Here is a 15,702-nt window from a genome sequence, read left to right as displayed (position 1 = left end):
GAGGAGGCACAGTACTCACCGTAGACGTCGACGAACTCCGTCTACTTCATCTACCTCTTCTACCAGGTCTTCCAAGAGGGACTACTCCCCTACATTGACGGACAGTCCTACGTCCAGATCCTCCCCAGTGGATGACATTGGCACGTATTTAGATGTCTTGCAAAGGGGAGCTCAGAAGCTGAGCATTGAAATGTCTGTCCCTCAGGTTACGACGACGGTCATTTTTGAGACTCTACACAAAAAAGCGATCTCCCGTCCTCTGCTGCCATTAGTCCCGGGAATTATGGATCCTGTCAAGGAGGTTTTCCTAACTCCGGCGGCTATCAGAGCGGTGCCAGCCCGCATTCAGAAGAAATACAAACCGGTCTCTTCTGAGCCGGTTTTTGTAAAATCTGACCCTCCAGCAGACTCTGTGATTGTGGCAGCGGCGAGGAAGACACACGCAGTTGCCGGTTCCTCTTCAGTCCCACCAGACAAGGACAGCAAATCTCAAGACTCCTGGGGTCGCAAGGTTTGCAACTCAGCTGCTTCCACTCCTAAGGTTTCTAGTGCGGCTGCGCTTCTTGGTCGATACGACAGAGCCTTATGGGACTCTATGGAAAGGTTCAAATCCAAGCTGCCAAAGGAAGACCAGCAGGATTTTGAAGAGACTGTGACTGAAGGATGTCTGGTGGCGAATCAGATGATAAGCACGGCTGCGGATGGTGCTGTCCTTGCGGCGCATTCCTATTCACATGGGGTTTGTGCCAGGAGGTCGGCATGGTTGCGCCTTACAGGCCTGAAGCCGGATGCTCAGCATCGCATCCTTAACCTCCCTTTTTCCGCTCTCTTCGGGGAACATGCTGACGAGGAAATGACCCGAATGAAGACTGAACTGGACACAGTGAAAGCGGTGGGCTTGGAGAAGAAAAAAGAATTCAAGCGCCGCTTCAAGACCAACAGGGGGAGAGGGGCTCAACAGAGGGTTCAAACCCCTCAGTGGTCCCAAAATAAGAGCCAAGGGAAATCCCAGTTTCGAGGTAAACCCGGCAGAGGTAGAGGAGGTCACCAGCAATCCTCTAACACCACAAGAGGAGGAAAGGCCTGAGCAGTGGCTTCCTCTGGCGCCGTTACCCACTCCAGTGGGAGGAAGTGCTTCACAACACCTGGCAGAGTGGGTCAGCATCACAAAGGATCAGTGGGTGCTGAATATACTGCGCAATGGATACAGGCTACGTTTCCGTGCGCCTCCGAAGAGCATTCCTCCAAAGAGCGCCTACCCTCACCAACTAAGCTTGCTCCGAAGAGAGGTATAAGTCCTCCTGCAAAAAAGAGCGATAGAGGAGGTTCCTCTCGCGCAAAGAGGAAAGGGAGTTTACTCCAGATACTTTCTTGTCCCCAAAAAAGATCAGGAGGACAAGTTCAGACCAATACTCGATCTGCGACTTTTAAACAGTCATCATCAGAGAAAAGTTCCGCATGTTAGCGCTTCACCAAATATGCCCACATCTTCAAGTCGGAGATTGGATGTGTTTGGTGGACCTGCAAGATGCGTACTTTCACATCCCAATTGCACAACAACATCGCAAGTACTTGAGGTTTGTCGTAGGGAACAAACACTACCAGTACAAAGTGCTACCCTTCGGGCTCAAGTCCGCACCACGAGTCTTCACCAAATGCATGGCAGTGGTGGCGGCTTTTCTGCACAAGATGGGGCTCTTCATCTACCCATACCTGGATGACTGGCTCCTAAAAGGTTCATCTCCGGTACAGGTAAAGCACGATCTACATCTGTGTCTGCTCCAGTTGCACAAGCTCGGCCTCCATGTGAACCTGGAGAAGTCAGTCCAGCGGCCTACTCAGTCAATCCACTACCTAGGCTCCGTTCTGGACACAAAAGTGGGAAAGGCGTTTCCTTCGGAGGAGAGACTTTTTTCCATGAGTCAGAAATGTGGAATCCTGCTACAATCTCGGCTTCCGACAGCCCGACAAGTAGCATCCCTGCTGGGTTCCATGGCGTCCTGCATCTTTCTCATCCCAAACGCCAGGCTGAGAATGCGTCCTCTACAGCAGGCTCTGGAGGATTAGTGGGACCAGGCGACAGGACTTTGGGAGGATCGTATCACGCTTTCCCAAGCGACGAAAGATGCCATCAAATGGTGGACGCGGAGAAAGAATTTGCTGGTGGGGGTACGGTTTCACCAACCTCTTCCAACCCAGTCTATAGTGACGGATGCCTCTCTGCAAGGCTGGGGAGCGCACATGGGTCCGCTTCAAATTCAAGGCCAGTGGTCTGCGCAGGAGCAGACATACCACATCAATATGCTGGAACTCAGAGCGGTATTCCTGGCTCTCAAAGCTTTTTTTCCAGAAATAGAGTCCAACTCAGTCCTAGTTCAGACGGACAATACGACCACCATGTTCTATCTGAACAAACAAGGAGGCACAAGGTCTCGCCCACTTTCTCGAGAGGCTCAGGCAATCTGGCATTAGCTCCTCTCTCGAGGCCTCACGGTAGTGGCAGTGCACCTTCCAGGCGAGTTGAACGTAAAAGCAGACGCACTCAGCAGGCACTTCGAAGATCAGCCCGACTGGGTGCTAAACGACGAAGTAGTAAAGCTTTTTCGTTGCTGGGGTCGTCCAACCATAGACTTGTTTTCAGACGACAAACTCCAAATGCCACGCCTTCGCGTCTAGGTTCCACCGGCCAGGGACTCAGGGAAATGCTCTACTGATGGATTGGTCAGGGACATTCGCTTACGCGTTTCCTCCCCTGGCTCTGATTCCGAGAGTAGTTTCCAAGCTCTGCAGGTTGAACATGGAAGTGATCCTGATAGCTCCGGATTGGCCGCGGCAGTGGTGGTACCCGGACCTTCTACATCTGTCTGTGTGTCCACACAGACAACTCCCTTGCAGGCCGGACCTGTTGAGCAAGATGAACGGGAGGATAATGCATCCCAACCTCCCATCACTGAACCTAACAGCATGGCTCCTGAGGTCCTGCAATACGGACATTTGAACTTGCCTCCTGAATGCATGAACATTTTAAAAGAGGCTAAGAGACCTTCCACGAGAGCGTCCTATGCGTTCAAGTGGAAGAGGTTTTACTTATGGTGTAGGGATCATCACCTAGATCCGACTAAAGGGCAGGAGGACGTCATCTTACCATACCTCCTTTCCCTGGCAACTGCTGGTTTAAAGTACGCTTCTATTAGGGTGCATTTGTCAGCCATAGTAGCATACAGAAAATCACCTGATCAGATTTCTTTCTTTCAGGTTCCAGTGGTTAAGGACTTCCTCCAGGGGTTGAAAAAAGTGTATCCCCCTGTGCGAAACCCTTCTCCTCCATGGGAATTGAACCTGGTTCTATCCAGGTTAATGTCACCTCCTTTCGAGCCCATCCACAAGGCCTCTTTGCAACATCTCTCTTGGAAGGCGGCCTTTTTGGTGGCGATTACCTCTGCGCGCAGTCAGCGAGATTCAAGCTCTCTGTGCGAAAGAACCATATACTGTTTTTCATCACAATAGGGTAGTCCTAAGGGCTCATCCATCTTTCTTGCCTAAAGTCATTTCTGATTTTCATATAAATCAGTCCATTTCCCTCCCTTCGTTTTTTCCAAATCCTACGACCCCAGCCGAGCGCTAACTTCACTCCTTAGATCTTAAGAGAGTGCTCAAGTTCTATTTGGAAATGACCAAAGGGATTAGGAAATCAGATCAACTGTTTGTGAACTATGGTTCAATGCAAACAGGTTTTCCAGCAGCCAAGAGGTCCTTCGCGAGATGGATTGTCTTGTGCATTAAATTGGCTTACCAGCTTGCATGCAAACCTTTATTGGGGTCACCCAAAGCGCATTCCACTAGAGGGAAGGCCGCTACAGTAGCTTTTTTGCACGACATTCCAATGTCCGAGATATGCAAGGCTGCTACATGGAAATCAGTTCATACCTTTACGAGACATTACTGTCTCGAATCTGATTCCAGGGCCGATACTCAAGTAGGACAAGCCTCTTTGAGGAATCTATTTGGGTAGCCTACGGCCTGTACAAGCTTAGTGGTTACTAGGCTTAATATGGTTATTACTGTATTGTTACTCCTTTGCCCGCAGGGAGATGAGGTGAGGCTCGCTATTCTATTCTAATGCTTATGACTATTGATGAGGATCCCCTGGAAGAGAAGGATTAGTTACTTACCTGTAATCCTAGTTCTCTTCCAGGGGTATCCTCATCAAAGTCATAAGCAACCCTCCCGCCTCCCCGGGCAAAGGACGTTCTTTAATAAGGAGATATTGTTAACCTATCTGTTACTGGGTTTATTTTCAGTCTCCGAAAAGAACTGACCTGTCACCCCTGAGGCATGATGGGATACTGGGGGGTCATGGGTGCCTTAAAGGCACGGTGTCAGTTTATTGCTATGCAGCTACAGGTTAGCTTTTCAGTCTTTTTAGACTGTGTGTTTGCAATGCAGCCTGGGAGCTTTCTATGCTTCCAGTGAGTTATGAGAATTTCTACTGCTTTCTGAGCATTAAAACAGTTTCTAAAACAAACTTTGTGTTTTTTCTCATGTTTTCTAATGCTTATTACTCATGTATGGTGGAAATTCTTTACAGCATATTTCAGCTCTGTTCTTTATTTGGCTGCTATTGCATGTGTGTATATATATATATATATATATATGTATATATGTATATGTATATGTATATATGTATATATATATATATGTATGTATATATGTGGGGCACATATAATATAGTGTTTCCGGGGTCCCGCACATGGGCGGGAATATTCTAATGCTTATGACTTTGATGAGGATACCCCTGGAAGAGAACTAGGATTACAGGTAAGTAACTAATCCTTCTGGTTCTTTGTGTAAGGCTTTGGAGGCATGGGTCAGAATCTGGAATAGGCATCTCTTGTGGACAGAGAGCCAGTGGAGTTTCTTCAAGTGGGGGGGTGGGTTATGTCTGGGGAGATCCAAGGAGGAGTCTGGCCGCTACGTACTGGATGGTCTGTAGTCTCTTGAGGTGAGTGGAGATTCCTGTGTAATGTGCGATGCCGTAGTCCAGGCGGCTGGTGGTGAGTGCTTGAGATGGTGCATCTTGCGGAGATGGGACATGGGAGCCATTTGAATATCTTTCAGAGCATGTGCAGAGTGAGGAAGCAGAGAAGGCTGCGTTGATCTGATTTTTAATGGTAAGTTTGCTGTCCAAGATGCTGAGGTTCCGGGCGTGGTCCGTGGGGGTGTGTGGCACTCTGTGTGTGTGGGGGTGTGTGGCGCTCTGTGTGTGTGGGGGGGGGTGGCGCTCTGTGTGTGTGTGTGGGGGGGTGTGGCGCTCTGTGTGTGTGTGTGGGGGGGTGTGGCGCTCTGTGTGTGTGTGGCGCTCTGTGTGTGTGTGGCGCTCTGTGTGTGGCGGCGCTCTGTGTGTGGCGGCGCTCTGTGTGGCGGCGCTCTGTGTGGCGGCGCTCTGTGTGGCGGCGCTCTGTGTGTGTGTGCATTTGCGAGCGATTAAGCTATTGGCATTGTAAATGACAATGCCACTTATTTATGATAAAAAAAGTCATGAGCAATGCCAATAGCTCTACCTTTAATAATGCCGAGACCGTTGCATTGTAAATGATTATTATTTTCCTTTGTTTTAAAAGTTGGATATGTCATCTACCGGTGCAAAGGTTTTAATCCACTATACACTTAAAGTAGTACTTGGAATGGGAAAATGTCATAATTGGGTAGTGGGAAGAATGCCTTCCTGATAGATAGCACATTCCAAACATACAGGTGTAGGACTAGAAATGAGAATGTGATATTTTGAACTTATAAAAAAAATGTTAAATGGAGAAGTATTATTTGCTGTTAGTTTTCCACATTATAGTTTTTTTTACGTGCAAATGTTTGAGTTTGCATTGCACTTCTCAGTTTCATTTCAGGCCATTGAGTTTAGGTCCTCCATGTGTCCGATTTTAGTCCCCAATTCCAGTGTGGTTTGTAATTTGCACTAGAATTGTGTCTTTTGTTTCAAGATACTCGGGCATTCTCAGCATAGATACTGTGCCATAGGGACTCCTTGCTATATATATATACCTTTGCTAATGAAACGGCATTCACATTATTTCCTGGTACCCAGATAGTGGTCCTCGCTAATGAGACCTCCAAATGCCAAGTTTAGGGTATTAAAGCAGAAAAGAGCCTTGTTAAAAAATAAGTTTAGTTCCATGCTGTTAGTGCCTTTACATCTGCGAGATTTGCCATGAAACACTTCACATCTAACTTGTCTGGAAACCTTTTCCAAGCACCTTCTTTCTCCTTCATTTTACATAACACATTTAGCCCTTTGAAATGGCACCACGGAAGCATGGTGAACGGGGCTGATTTGTCAGAGGCAAAGATCAACCATTGTTGTATAAAATATATAACAAATAAAATATCAGCAGTGATATGAATAGAATAGCAATCCTCTTCTGTGATAGAACTGCAATAGGGAAAAGTGGCCTCATTAGCGATGATATGGTCTTGATCTAACGTCAGCTAGTAAGCTTCATTGACCACAAAAAGACTCAGTCTGTGATGACTGTAAATCTCACATTTTAAAGATCTTTTGTTTCGATTGTGCATATTCTATTGCAACCACAGGGTGGCACCGTTACCCTGATTTGTGAACTGGAGGAACACAAAAATGTAGTTGAAATAGCATTACGGTGAGTAGCAAACTTCAGGCTACCTTGTAGCTTTAGGGTTTGTGAAATCCGTTATAAAGATAGCTACAACACTTAAGCTGCGGATGTTCCTCATTCATTGATTCAGGTCATAAAATGTGTTTGTACTCGAGTCCACGACAGCAAACGTTTAGGCTGTGTCATCAATTTTTCAATTTTGTGCAAGTAAACACTGGTGGGTTTGGTACAGTGGGTAAGGAGAAGCGTTTGGACGTTGAAATGGGAGTTCATGGGCGGCACTTTCACTCTCCGCCTTAGATGTCAACTTAGAGCTGCTGGTGTAAAACAAAAAGCAAGTGAGTTTACCATGAATAACATTGAACATTTGATGTATTTGCAATCGGTGGTTTTTTTTGGATAGTTAATGCACATTTGAGTGGAGGTTTTGTGGACAAATCATATCCTGTTAATCTGGTTATTAGTTCTGTCACTTTAAGTAAGCAGCTGGAAACTAAGCAAGCTGTTTTTAAGTTTGTGTCTCTTGACATTTTTATCTGTTGCAGATCATGTTTAGAAGTAACAAGTTGAGTCCACATGTCGATTCTAAATAATAGTGTAGTTATTGTAGGGCTGAGTTTTAAACCATTACTCACATGCTTACAGCCGTGATATCTTTACAGGTGGTATGAAGCAGAGATCGAAGAAATTGATGAAGAGAACGGGACAGCAGCTATCACCTTCAGTGGTTATGGCAATGCAGAGGTCATACCGCTTCTTAACCTCAAGCCTGTGGAAGAGGGAAGGAAGGCAAAGGAGGAAAGTGGAAATAAACCCATGTCCAAGTGAGTAATCTGAATATAGTTATGAGAATTGTAAAAGTAGGTCCATTTATATAGTATAACCTGTACTAGACAAATTGTTTAATGTATGTTTAAATTGTTGTATCAAAAAATGCAGTCCATTACATTGGTTCTTTTGAATTCTGAAGTTTATATTTCATTTTCTTTAACTTTTGATGATAATAAGCCTACTGTGAAACAAGCCCTATGCGAAGCCCAAGCAGCTGCTCGTTAGAGTGTACTCTTTCTATGCCAAAGGCACAGAAGCCAAAATTCTGCTTCTCTTGAAATCTTAGAACTCTTATTTCAGTACTAGTAGGTGGTTTATGTAATGATTGTGTTCACCTTTTTTATTAATTATTAGGATTCATTTAGTTACCTTGAGACTGAATAGTATGAGCATTTTACCATTTGAAAACTTGCCTGTCAATACCCTGCGTTCAACATCCAAAGCAAGGCACTGGTGTCTGGCCTTTGAAACTCCTAAGCCTATGATCACTGTGAAATATTTTTTTTCTGTAGCCTCCATATCCCAGCATTCACATTTCTCTAGATGGAACCACTGACTTCTCTTGAATTCTTGAGCTATCCTTTAGATATGAGAAATCGTGCATCCAAGTTGCACATTAAGGCGAAACTCCCAGGTCTGATTTTGACTGGAGAACAACTGTATATAATAGCCATTTTTAAGTAAGTGTCTTTTATTGGTATCTCCTTGCTGACAATCTTTTAATTGCATAGTAGAAACAAGCATTGATCATTATTTTAAATCATGACTGCTTAAATGGGGAAAAGGAGACTTGCATTAAAGAAATAGTTTGACCTGTCATCACAGTCCTAAAAGATGTTCGATTCCCTTCTGACATGTTCCTTCATCCCTGAAGCTCAACTAAAAAGTAGAAGGGGCTCCATACAAAAGCCTGTAAGAAAAATGTAGAAGTTACTGAGGTCTGCCTAAACCTTGCACTAAATCCAAAGCGAGCAATCGGATTTCTTGTGGCTCCTTTTCATTGCCTGCACCCGTATCTGAGGGAGATGGTGATAAAGTTAGCTGGGGATGGAATCTGCCAGAAAGACTACGTCTCTATGTACATCACACCCTTAATGATACCATGAAGGTGATGAGAATTAACATATCAAAGTTCCACCTTTCTGTTTCAAGATCCCTCAGACATTTGTCCTTTACAAGCAGCCTTCCATCACACACTCCCACCGCTGATTAAGTCCAATATAGAATAGTTGCTTTTTAAGAACTGGAACCCATGGGTGCTTATCTTCATGATTTGGGTCCAACAGGGATCTTTAAGAATTAGTTTGTGGTATTGAGTCATCCATCAGTGTAACTCTCCATGTTTTGAAATTGACTTTAGTCAGGCTGGCACTTTCTTTAATGGAAACCCTGTTCTGACTGAGCATACAACAAAATTGTGACACATTAAACTGACACAACCAGGTCACTCACTTTTTCAATACTGGTCCATCTTTTGCTTAGGATCAGTGGATTTGGATGTTGATGTACAGTTTTCTCTTCAGTTAACAAATGCTATTGGCAGACAAAGCCACAGTCATTCCAAATTGAAGCTTAGTATGTTCTGGACAACCTCTTTGATCAGTAGAGGAACCCTCCACAGAAGGTTTATGTAACACAATTATTCACTGGTGAGCAGTTTGTGTTGCAGTCTGTACCCATCCTGTATGATGAATATTGTGTAAGATGTGTGGTTAGGCAAGATTTGTTTCTCTGACGCAGCCATTTTAAAGAAGTCAAATGCAGTCTTTCTGCATCGTATAGTCCTAAATGTAGAATAGTCTGTCTTCATGCAGGGTCCCAAGAAAAGTGTATATGTATATATGTGTATGTATGTATACATGTATATATGTGTGTGCCTGTGTGTGTGTATATGTATGTATGTGTACATGTATGTGTATATATATATATATATATATATATATATATATATATATATATATATATATAATTTGTTGTGGGGGGGTTTGTGGCTTGTTTTTTTAGGTCTCCAGAAGTAAGTGTGTATGTATATATAATTGCCTTATGACGTTTGGGGTAGCTACCTCCGTGTTGAACAGTCTGGTGGCACCTCTGAAAGTCTATTACGGACCAGTTTTGACGTAATTTTTCTGGACCACATTGCACATCTAGTGTAGCAATGTGCCCTATAGTAAACGCTAACAGCTTGGACATGTGATTCAGCAGCAGACTGAAGTGAAGGGAAAGGTGCCTGTCAGTACAAAAGTGGATCAGCTGGATTCAGCATACACTGTATTTCTGTGGAGACCAGCAGCTTCCATTGCCGAGCATGCAGTGTACTGGGAGTTCACCTCAGTTTCAGTTCTGTTTTTTCCATCTCATGCTGACTGAATCGCAAACCCTCCTTTTTTTTTTTCTGAGGGTTAATTTTTTGGGAGAAACATTTATTCACTGCCTTAAGAAATAAACATCTTCCCTACTTTAACTCCTTCACAAAATGTTTTCTTAAAAAAATGCCTTACATTTTTGTGATGTGACTCTCCCGTGGGAGGAAGAAGGCTGTTTCTAACCACATGCCCTATATGTTTTCTGTTTAACTCCCTCTTCCCAACTTCAAAGATTGCCATTTTTGTTAAATGACAAAAAGAGCCCACAAGGACAGGGTGAGTTCACCTGAGAGGGAAATTGCAGGAACTAGAGTGGACAAGGAAAGAAAAGCTGAGCAGAAAATAGGGGCCCCTCCAGCTTCCTCACATGAAAAGAATCCCTTTAAAGACAGATCCAAGGAAAAGAAACACCCTAGACGTCACCCCCACTCAAGTTTCAAGATTAAGTTTATTTGATTTAGTTCTCCACTGAGAACAACAAATATTAAAAAATAAAAATTAAATTTCAGTAGTAACATTGTTATTCTAATACAAATATTACTCCGGTTAGGGCATGGACTCCTTTAGCTCTTCAAATAAAATCCTTCTCCCTTGAAACATCCTTTCGGGCGTGCAATGGGAGATTGGATCCTGATCGCCCAGCCATAGCTACGTTTAACCGAGTAGGTCAAACCTCCATCATTGATTACCTTATGGTGGATGCCAAAAATTGGGACAAGCTAAAGGAATTTAGGGTCGTACAAAGACATGATAGCGACCATAATGCACTGGTTTTAACTTTTAAGCCGGGGTCCTTTGGTCTAACTAACCCTGAACCCAAACCTGCGGCGATGATGCCTCCCCTCATGCTGGCTAATAATAGAAGGGTTAAATGGCCTCACCTAGCAGATTCACCATCTCGGCTAGCAAAAATTTACCAACTTGTAATCCCACTTATTACCCAGATGGGTGATCCATCCTGCAGGTATCAGGCAGTGGAGACACATAGGTAGTTAGTTACGGTATTGGGGACGTGTTCTACCCTGTAAGTGGAACTAAAAGGCGAGCCCCGAAATCCCACCCCTGGTTTGATGATGCATGCAAAAAACTAACAAAGGAGCTACTGGCGGCAATCAAATCTAAGGATAGAGTGAACATTAGGGCAACCAGACTGCTATATAAAAAGGAGCTCGCTAGGGGCAAGAGGGAGTGGGAAGAAGCCAGGTGGGAAGAGCTAAGAGGCGCCCTACTAGCAAAAGACGCCATATTATTTTGGGCAATAGTTAACTCTGGTGTAAAAGAGGGAGGGGAGGCTCTTCAACCAAACATTGCTCCGTCAGTTTGGGAGGCGCACTTTGCTGCGCTTTACACTAGCCCTGAGACTGACACTAGTGAACATTTAAATGGGGCAGAGACATTGGCGCCAGACTATGCCCTCCGGATGTCCCAAGTCCCAGACCCCTCGCATGAGTATCGACTGCGGGGGGCCTCAGACTTGGGCTATCCGACAGGTCAGTGGGACGTCAGGGCAAGGATGGGCCCTGGAGACGCCGAGAGTATCTCAGTTAAAGAGGTGGAATCGGCGATCATCAGGCAGCTACCTAATAAAGCCCCAGGCCTCGACAGATTACCAGGAGATCTTTTCCGCTCCCAGCCAAAAATCTGGGCGCCGTACTTGGCTGTACTATTTAATGCTGTCCTTTGGGGAGCCAAGCTACCGGATACCTGGGCAGGAGCCGAGATTGTCCCAATCTTCAAGAAGGGCTGCCATCAAACTACCGCCCGATTAGCCTCTTAGACACTTCGCAGAAGCTAATGGGCCGAGTCCTCCTGGACAGATTGCTGGGGTGGATGGAGGAGCAAAAATTATTGACTACCCTACAGGCCGGCTTTAGAGCTGGAATCTCGACCCTGGACCAAATTTTTAGGTTGCAGGTCCTCTTTTGGAAGACAGCGAGAGTAGAGGGTGGCAGCCTCTACCTGGTCTTCGTAGACCTGCGGGCTGCTTTCGACCTTGTCCCCAGGGAGAGCTTATGGAGGGTACTGAAAGAACTAGACCTCCCGCCCTATCTGCTAGATGTACTGAAGCGCTTCCATGCAGGGAACTACGCCAGGGTGAGATGCAGGAAGAACGGGGAATTATCAGCCCCCTTCCCCGTGAACAGAGGCGTACGCCAGGGCTGCGCCCTGGCTCCCACGCTCTTTAGTCTTTATATAAATGGGCTAGTGGGTGAATTGGACAGGGTCAGGGACAGTGACGCTCCATGGTTGGCCACTGGCTGGGTACCTGCTCTGATGTTCGCAGACGTCACTTTGCTGTTGTCTCGAACATAATCAGGTATCCAGAGGGTCCTGGACGGTTTTGTATCTTTTTGCGCTCTGAGGGGATTAGAGATAAACTTAGCAAAGACGAAGTTTATGATCTTCCATCCCCCAATGCACTCGCCCTAACCCTGTACTAAATGGTGTCCCGCTGGAAAGGGTGAGAACCTTTGTCTACTTGGGGGGTTACCCTGACTGAAGATTTCAGTTGGGGCCCGCAGGTATCCAAATCTGTTCTGAGGTTGGCACAGTTCGGAGGGGGCATTGGCAAGTTTCAGAGAACAACCCTGTTTAAGCCAGTTGCCCCAGCCCTTGAGATCTATGGGGCGCAAGCTAGACCAGCTGTGATGCATGGCGCAGAACTCTGGGGCCATAAGAGTACACCAAGCCTTCTTAAGGTGGAACAGGCCTTTATGAGGAACCTGATAGGTCTCCCCCAGAGCACTCCGCTCACACCCCTGGGACTAGATCTAGGCCTAGAGTCCATATCAGAACGCCTAGCTGCTCAACCTCTCCTGTATTGGAGAAGGCTTTGGACAGTACCTGAGCTCGAGGATTATAGAGCTGAATTCACTGAAGTCTGGGGGCAGTTAAAGATCAAGAATATCACTTGGTTAGCCCATATCAAAGCCCTTGCACATCAAATTGGTATGCCCCAATTATGGGAGTCCCCGGAGGTGAGCTGCCCAGGAGTGAAGAGAATAGAGCTCTTGGCCTCCATAAGACATTACAATCTAAGCCTTCTGCATAGCTCGACAACTCTGGACAGTTTGTCTACAGAATTTTTGCAGGTAAAACTCATGTCTAAGAGGGAGGAGTTTCTGGACTTAATACAGCCTCCCCTTGCAAGAAAACTTTATACACAATTAAGGCATGGTTGCCTACCTATTGGGGCATTTACTTGCAAATGGAATGGACGAGAAGAGGGAATTTGCCCAGCCTGTAACAACAATAAAGAGGATATTGTTCACGTTTTATTCCTCTGCCCAGCTTATAGCACAATAAGGAGATGCTGGTTGACACCGTTATGCAGAAGTCTTGGTTTAAGGCAATGTGTACAAGCTGTTAGAATTTTAAGATATGACACCTCCTCTTTTATTGTGTTTGCAGTATCCCGTTTTTTACATGGTATGTGGCGCAGAAGGCTCACTCTAATGAACTGCGAAAAACTGTGATCAATTGCGATGTTTTGATACCATTATCTTGATAACCTACTGTTTAATAACCTTTTAACTATGCATTTTTTTAATTATTTATGTATTCTATTCCGTGTATGTACATATTTTATCTGTGCTTTTATGGTCTATGACCGCAATAAAGTTATCAAAGATAATACAAAGTAAAGAATGTTTGGGCAAACGAATAACATGTTCTAAGTCTTGCACTCCGCCTTTACATAGGTCACAGACACTGGACGCTTTTTCCTTTGGATACCACTTAAATGTAGAGTATTTCAAAGGCAGTATCCCAAGACGGGAGTAGTATAATACTTAGCCTCACTCCATGGTTTAAGTTAAAAAAGATATACTGTTGCGTTTTCTTAAATACAATAGTTTCCGCATATTGTTTATCCAATGATAGTTTGAGCAAAGTTGGATATCAAGATCCATTCTTAACCATGGCGTTAAATGTTTTAAAAAAAAATTCAGATGTGCTGGTGACCAAGATTTCGACATGTCGAGAGTAACATTTTAAGTTAAAAAGCGGTAGATACATTTCTACAAAATACTTCATTCGACAATTCTTGCTCAAACGTCTCAATTTTTTGTAAGATTCGTAGGGTCAAGTTGTTTCCATTGACTTATTGGAATATATTCTATTGCATATGATAATACTGATGGAATCTTTGAGCTATTTACTTTTAAAAGTGAAGTCTCCCTGACCAGTGGAGGAGTAAAGTCGTTGGAGAGCCCCAAGGTGGACATCAACTTTACGGCCCAGGTTTTGTAAGTGGGGCAGGTTTTGCAAAGATTGTGAAAAGGTTCTCCCTAAATATGTATATTCCTTTACAATTTCCAGTAGTTTTCCCCCTAGAGACCAATTGTATTTAACATATTGCTTCCTTCCTGGCAATGGGACGATTTTTGTTTTAGTGACATTAGGTATTAGTTTTCTTCTGTATATTTAGTGAATGACTGCAGATTCCTTTGCAGACCAAATGGAGCCAGATCTAAGATGACTACGTCAAGGAAGCCTGGCTGAAGACGGCTGAAATGCCTGAAACCGGTCCTAGGAAGCTTGTTTCCGGTCCAGGGAAGGCATGGCTTGGCAGTTCGGGCTGGACTGTTCCCATGAGGCACAGGGTCAAACTGATATGCATATGGCCATGTCTGAACTGGGGTGGCAGAGTGAAGAACAGTGATGGATCAAACCCAGATCTTTTGACTGGGTGTGAGTGTTTGATTGGTTCAGATGCTCCGTCCATCACCACCCCCTTTTGTACTAAGTCGTCTGCATACATCAAAGTGTGAATTTTATAAGATGCAATTTTAGGTGGAAAATGGTTCACCTAATTGAGTCTTTTTTGCAAGTCACTAAGGTATAAAGAGAACAGTATGGGAGCTAGGAGGCACCCTTGCCGCATGCCGTTTGGTGTAAGGATTGAGCTGGTGAGACCCTTCTCCCTCCCCATTTGGACTTGACACCATGTCCCTGAGTGCAGTGCTATTAAGTGAAGGAGGTTATCCGGAATTCCCATTCTTTGGAGTTTTTTCCATAGCATACCTCTGTCTACCCTGTCAAATGCAGTCGTAAAGTCGAAGAAGACTGCCCACACTACCTGAGATTTATTGATGACCTATTTATCCATTATCGTTAGTAGCACTGCTATATTGTCAGTGACTGAGTGTTTTGTTCTAAATCCGGCTGATTTACTGGAATGGAACCAGATAAAAATGCCCACTCTTTGATATTATCAAAGACAGCAGCCGCAAATATCTTCCCAGTTGAGTCTAGGAGAGCTATCTGCCGATAATTGAAGGGCAGACGCCTGGAGCCCTTCTTGTGGTTTGGAATTACAATGCTCCCCTTCCAGGACTTTGGGATGTCCCCTGTTTCGAATATGTAGAAGAGTAGGCGGCCCACTCAAAATACTCCTGCCATTAACAGGAGCATCGGTCAGTGTCCAGGCAATCTGCAAAGTCTTGCATCAGTGCGTTTGTCATCGATGTCCACTTCGATGTCAAGACCGCTTCCTTTAATTAAACAAATTATGATACCAGTGCATCACAGACCGACGTTGACACAGTTGAGTGCGAAAACTCAACACCGCCAGACATTCTACGGTACCATACTCTATGGCAAGACTACATATCCCAGCACCGAGAATCTTTCACCAGAATCAAGTAGAGGCATTCAACAGCATCTGTTTATTTAGTTTTAGTCCATTCTGATGCTGTCATTCCCATAGATGTACCCGTTTTTATAGAGAGGCCAGGCTGGTCAATCTGGCAAAAGATGCTCTGCAAGTGCCTCTTCAGCCTTTAAATTTAACTGCAATTCCTAATCCACATGTAACACACCAAGTTTTCACTCCTCTGCCACCATCACTACCATTG

The 15,702-nt window shown here is 44.7% G+C and overlaps 1 protein-coding gene across 1 annotated transcript in view; it reads left to right on the top strand.

Moving 5' to 3' along the window:
* The window catches only part of SMNDC1 (survival motor neuron domain containing 1), a 113,372-nt gene that overhangs the window by 64,830 nt on the left and 32,840 nt on the right, over positions 1 to 15,702 (top strand). The window contains exon 4 of the mRNA XM_078643759.1: positions 7,310 to 7,471. Coding sequence (XP_078499885.1) covers positions 7,310 to 7,471 — 162 coding nt within the window. The remainder of the gene's footprint in view (positions 1 to 7,309; positions 7,472 to 15,702) is intronic.

The sequence above is a fragment of the Lissotriton helveticus genome, chromosome 5_1 (assembly GCF_964261635.1).
Source record: "Lissotriton helveticus chromosome 5_1, aLisHel1.1, whole genome shotgun sequence".
Taxonomy (NCBI): Eukaryota; Metazoa; Chordata; class Amphibia; order Caudata; family Salamandridae; genus Lissotriton; species Lissotriton helveticus.
This window is presented reverse-complemented; position numbering and strand designations above follow the sequence as displayed.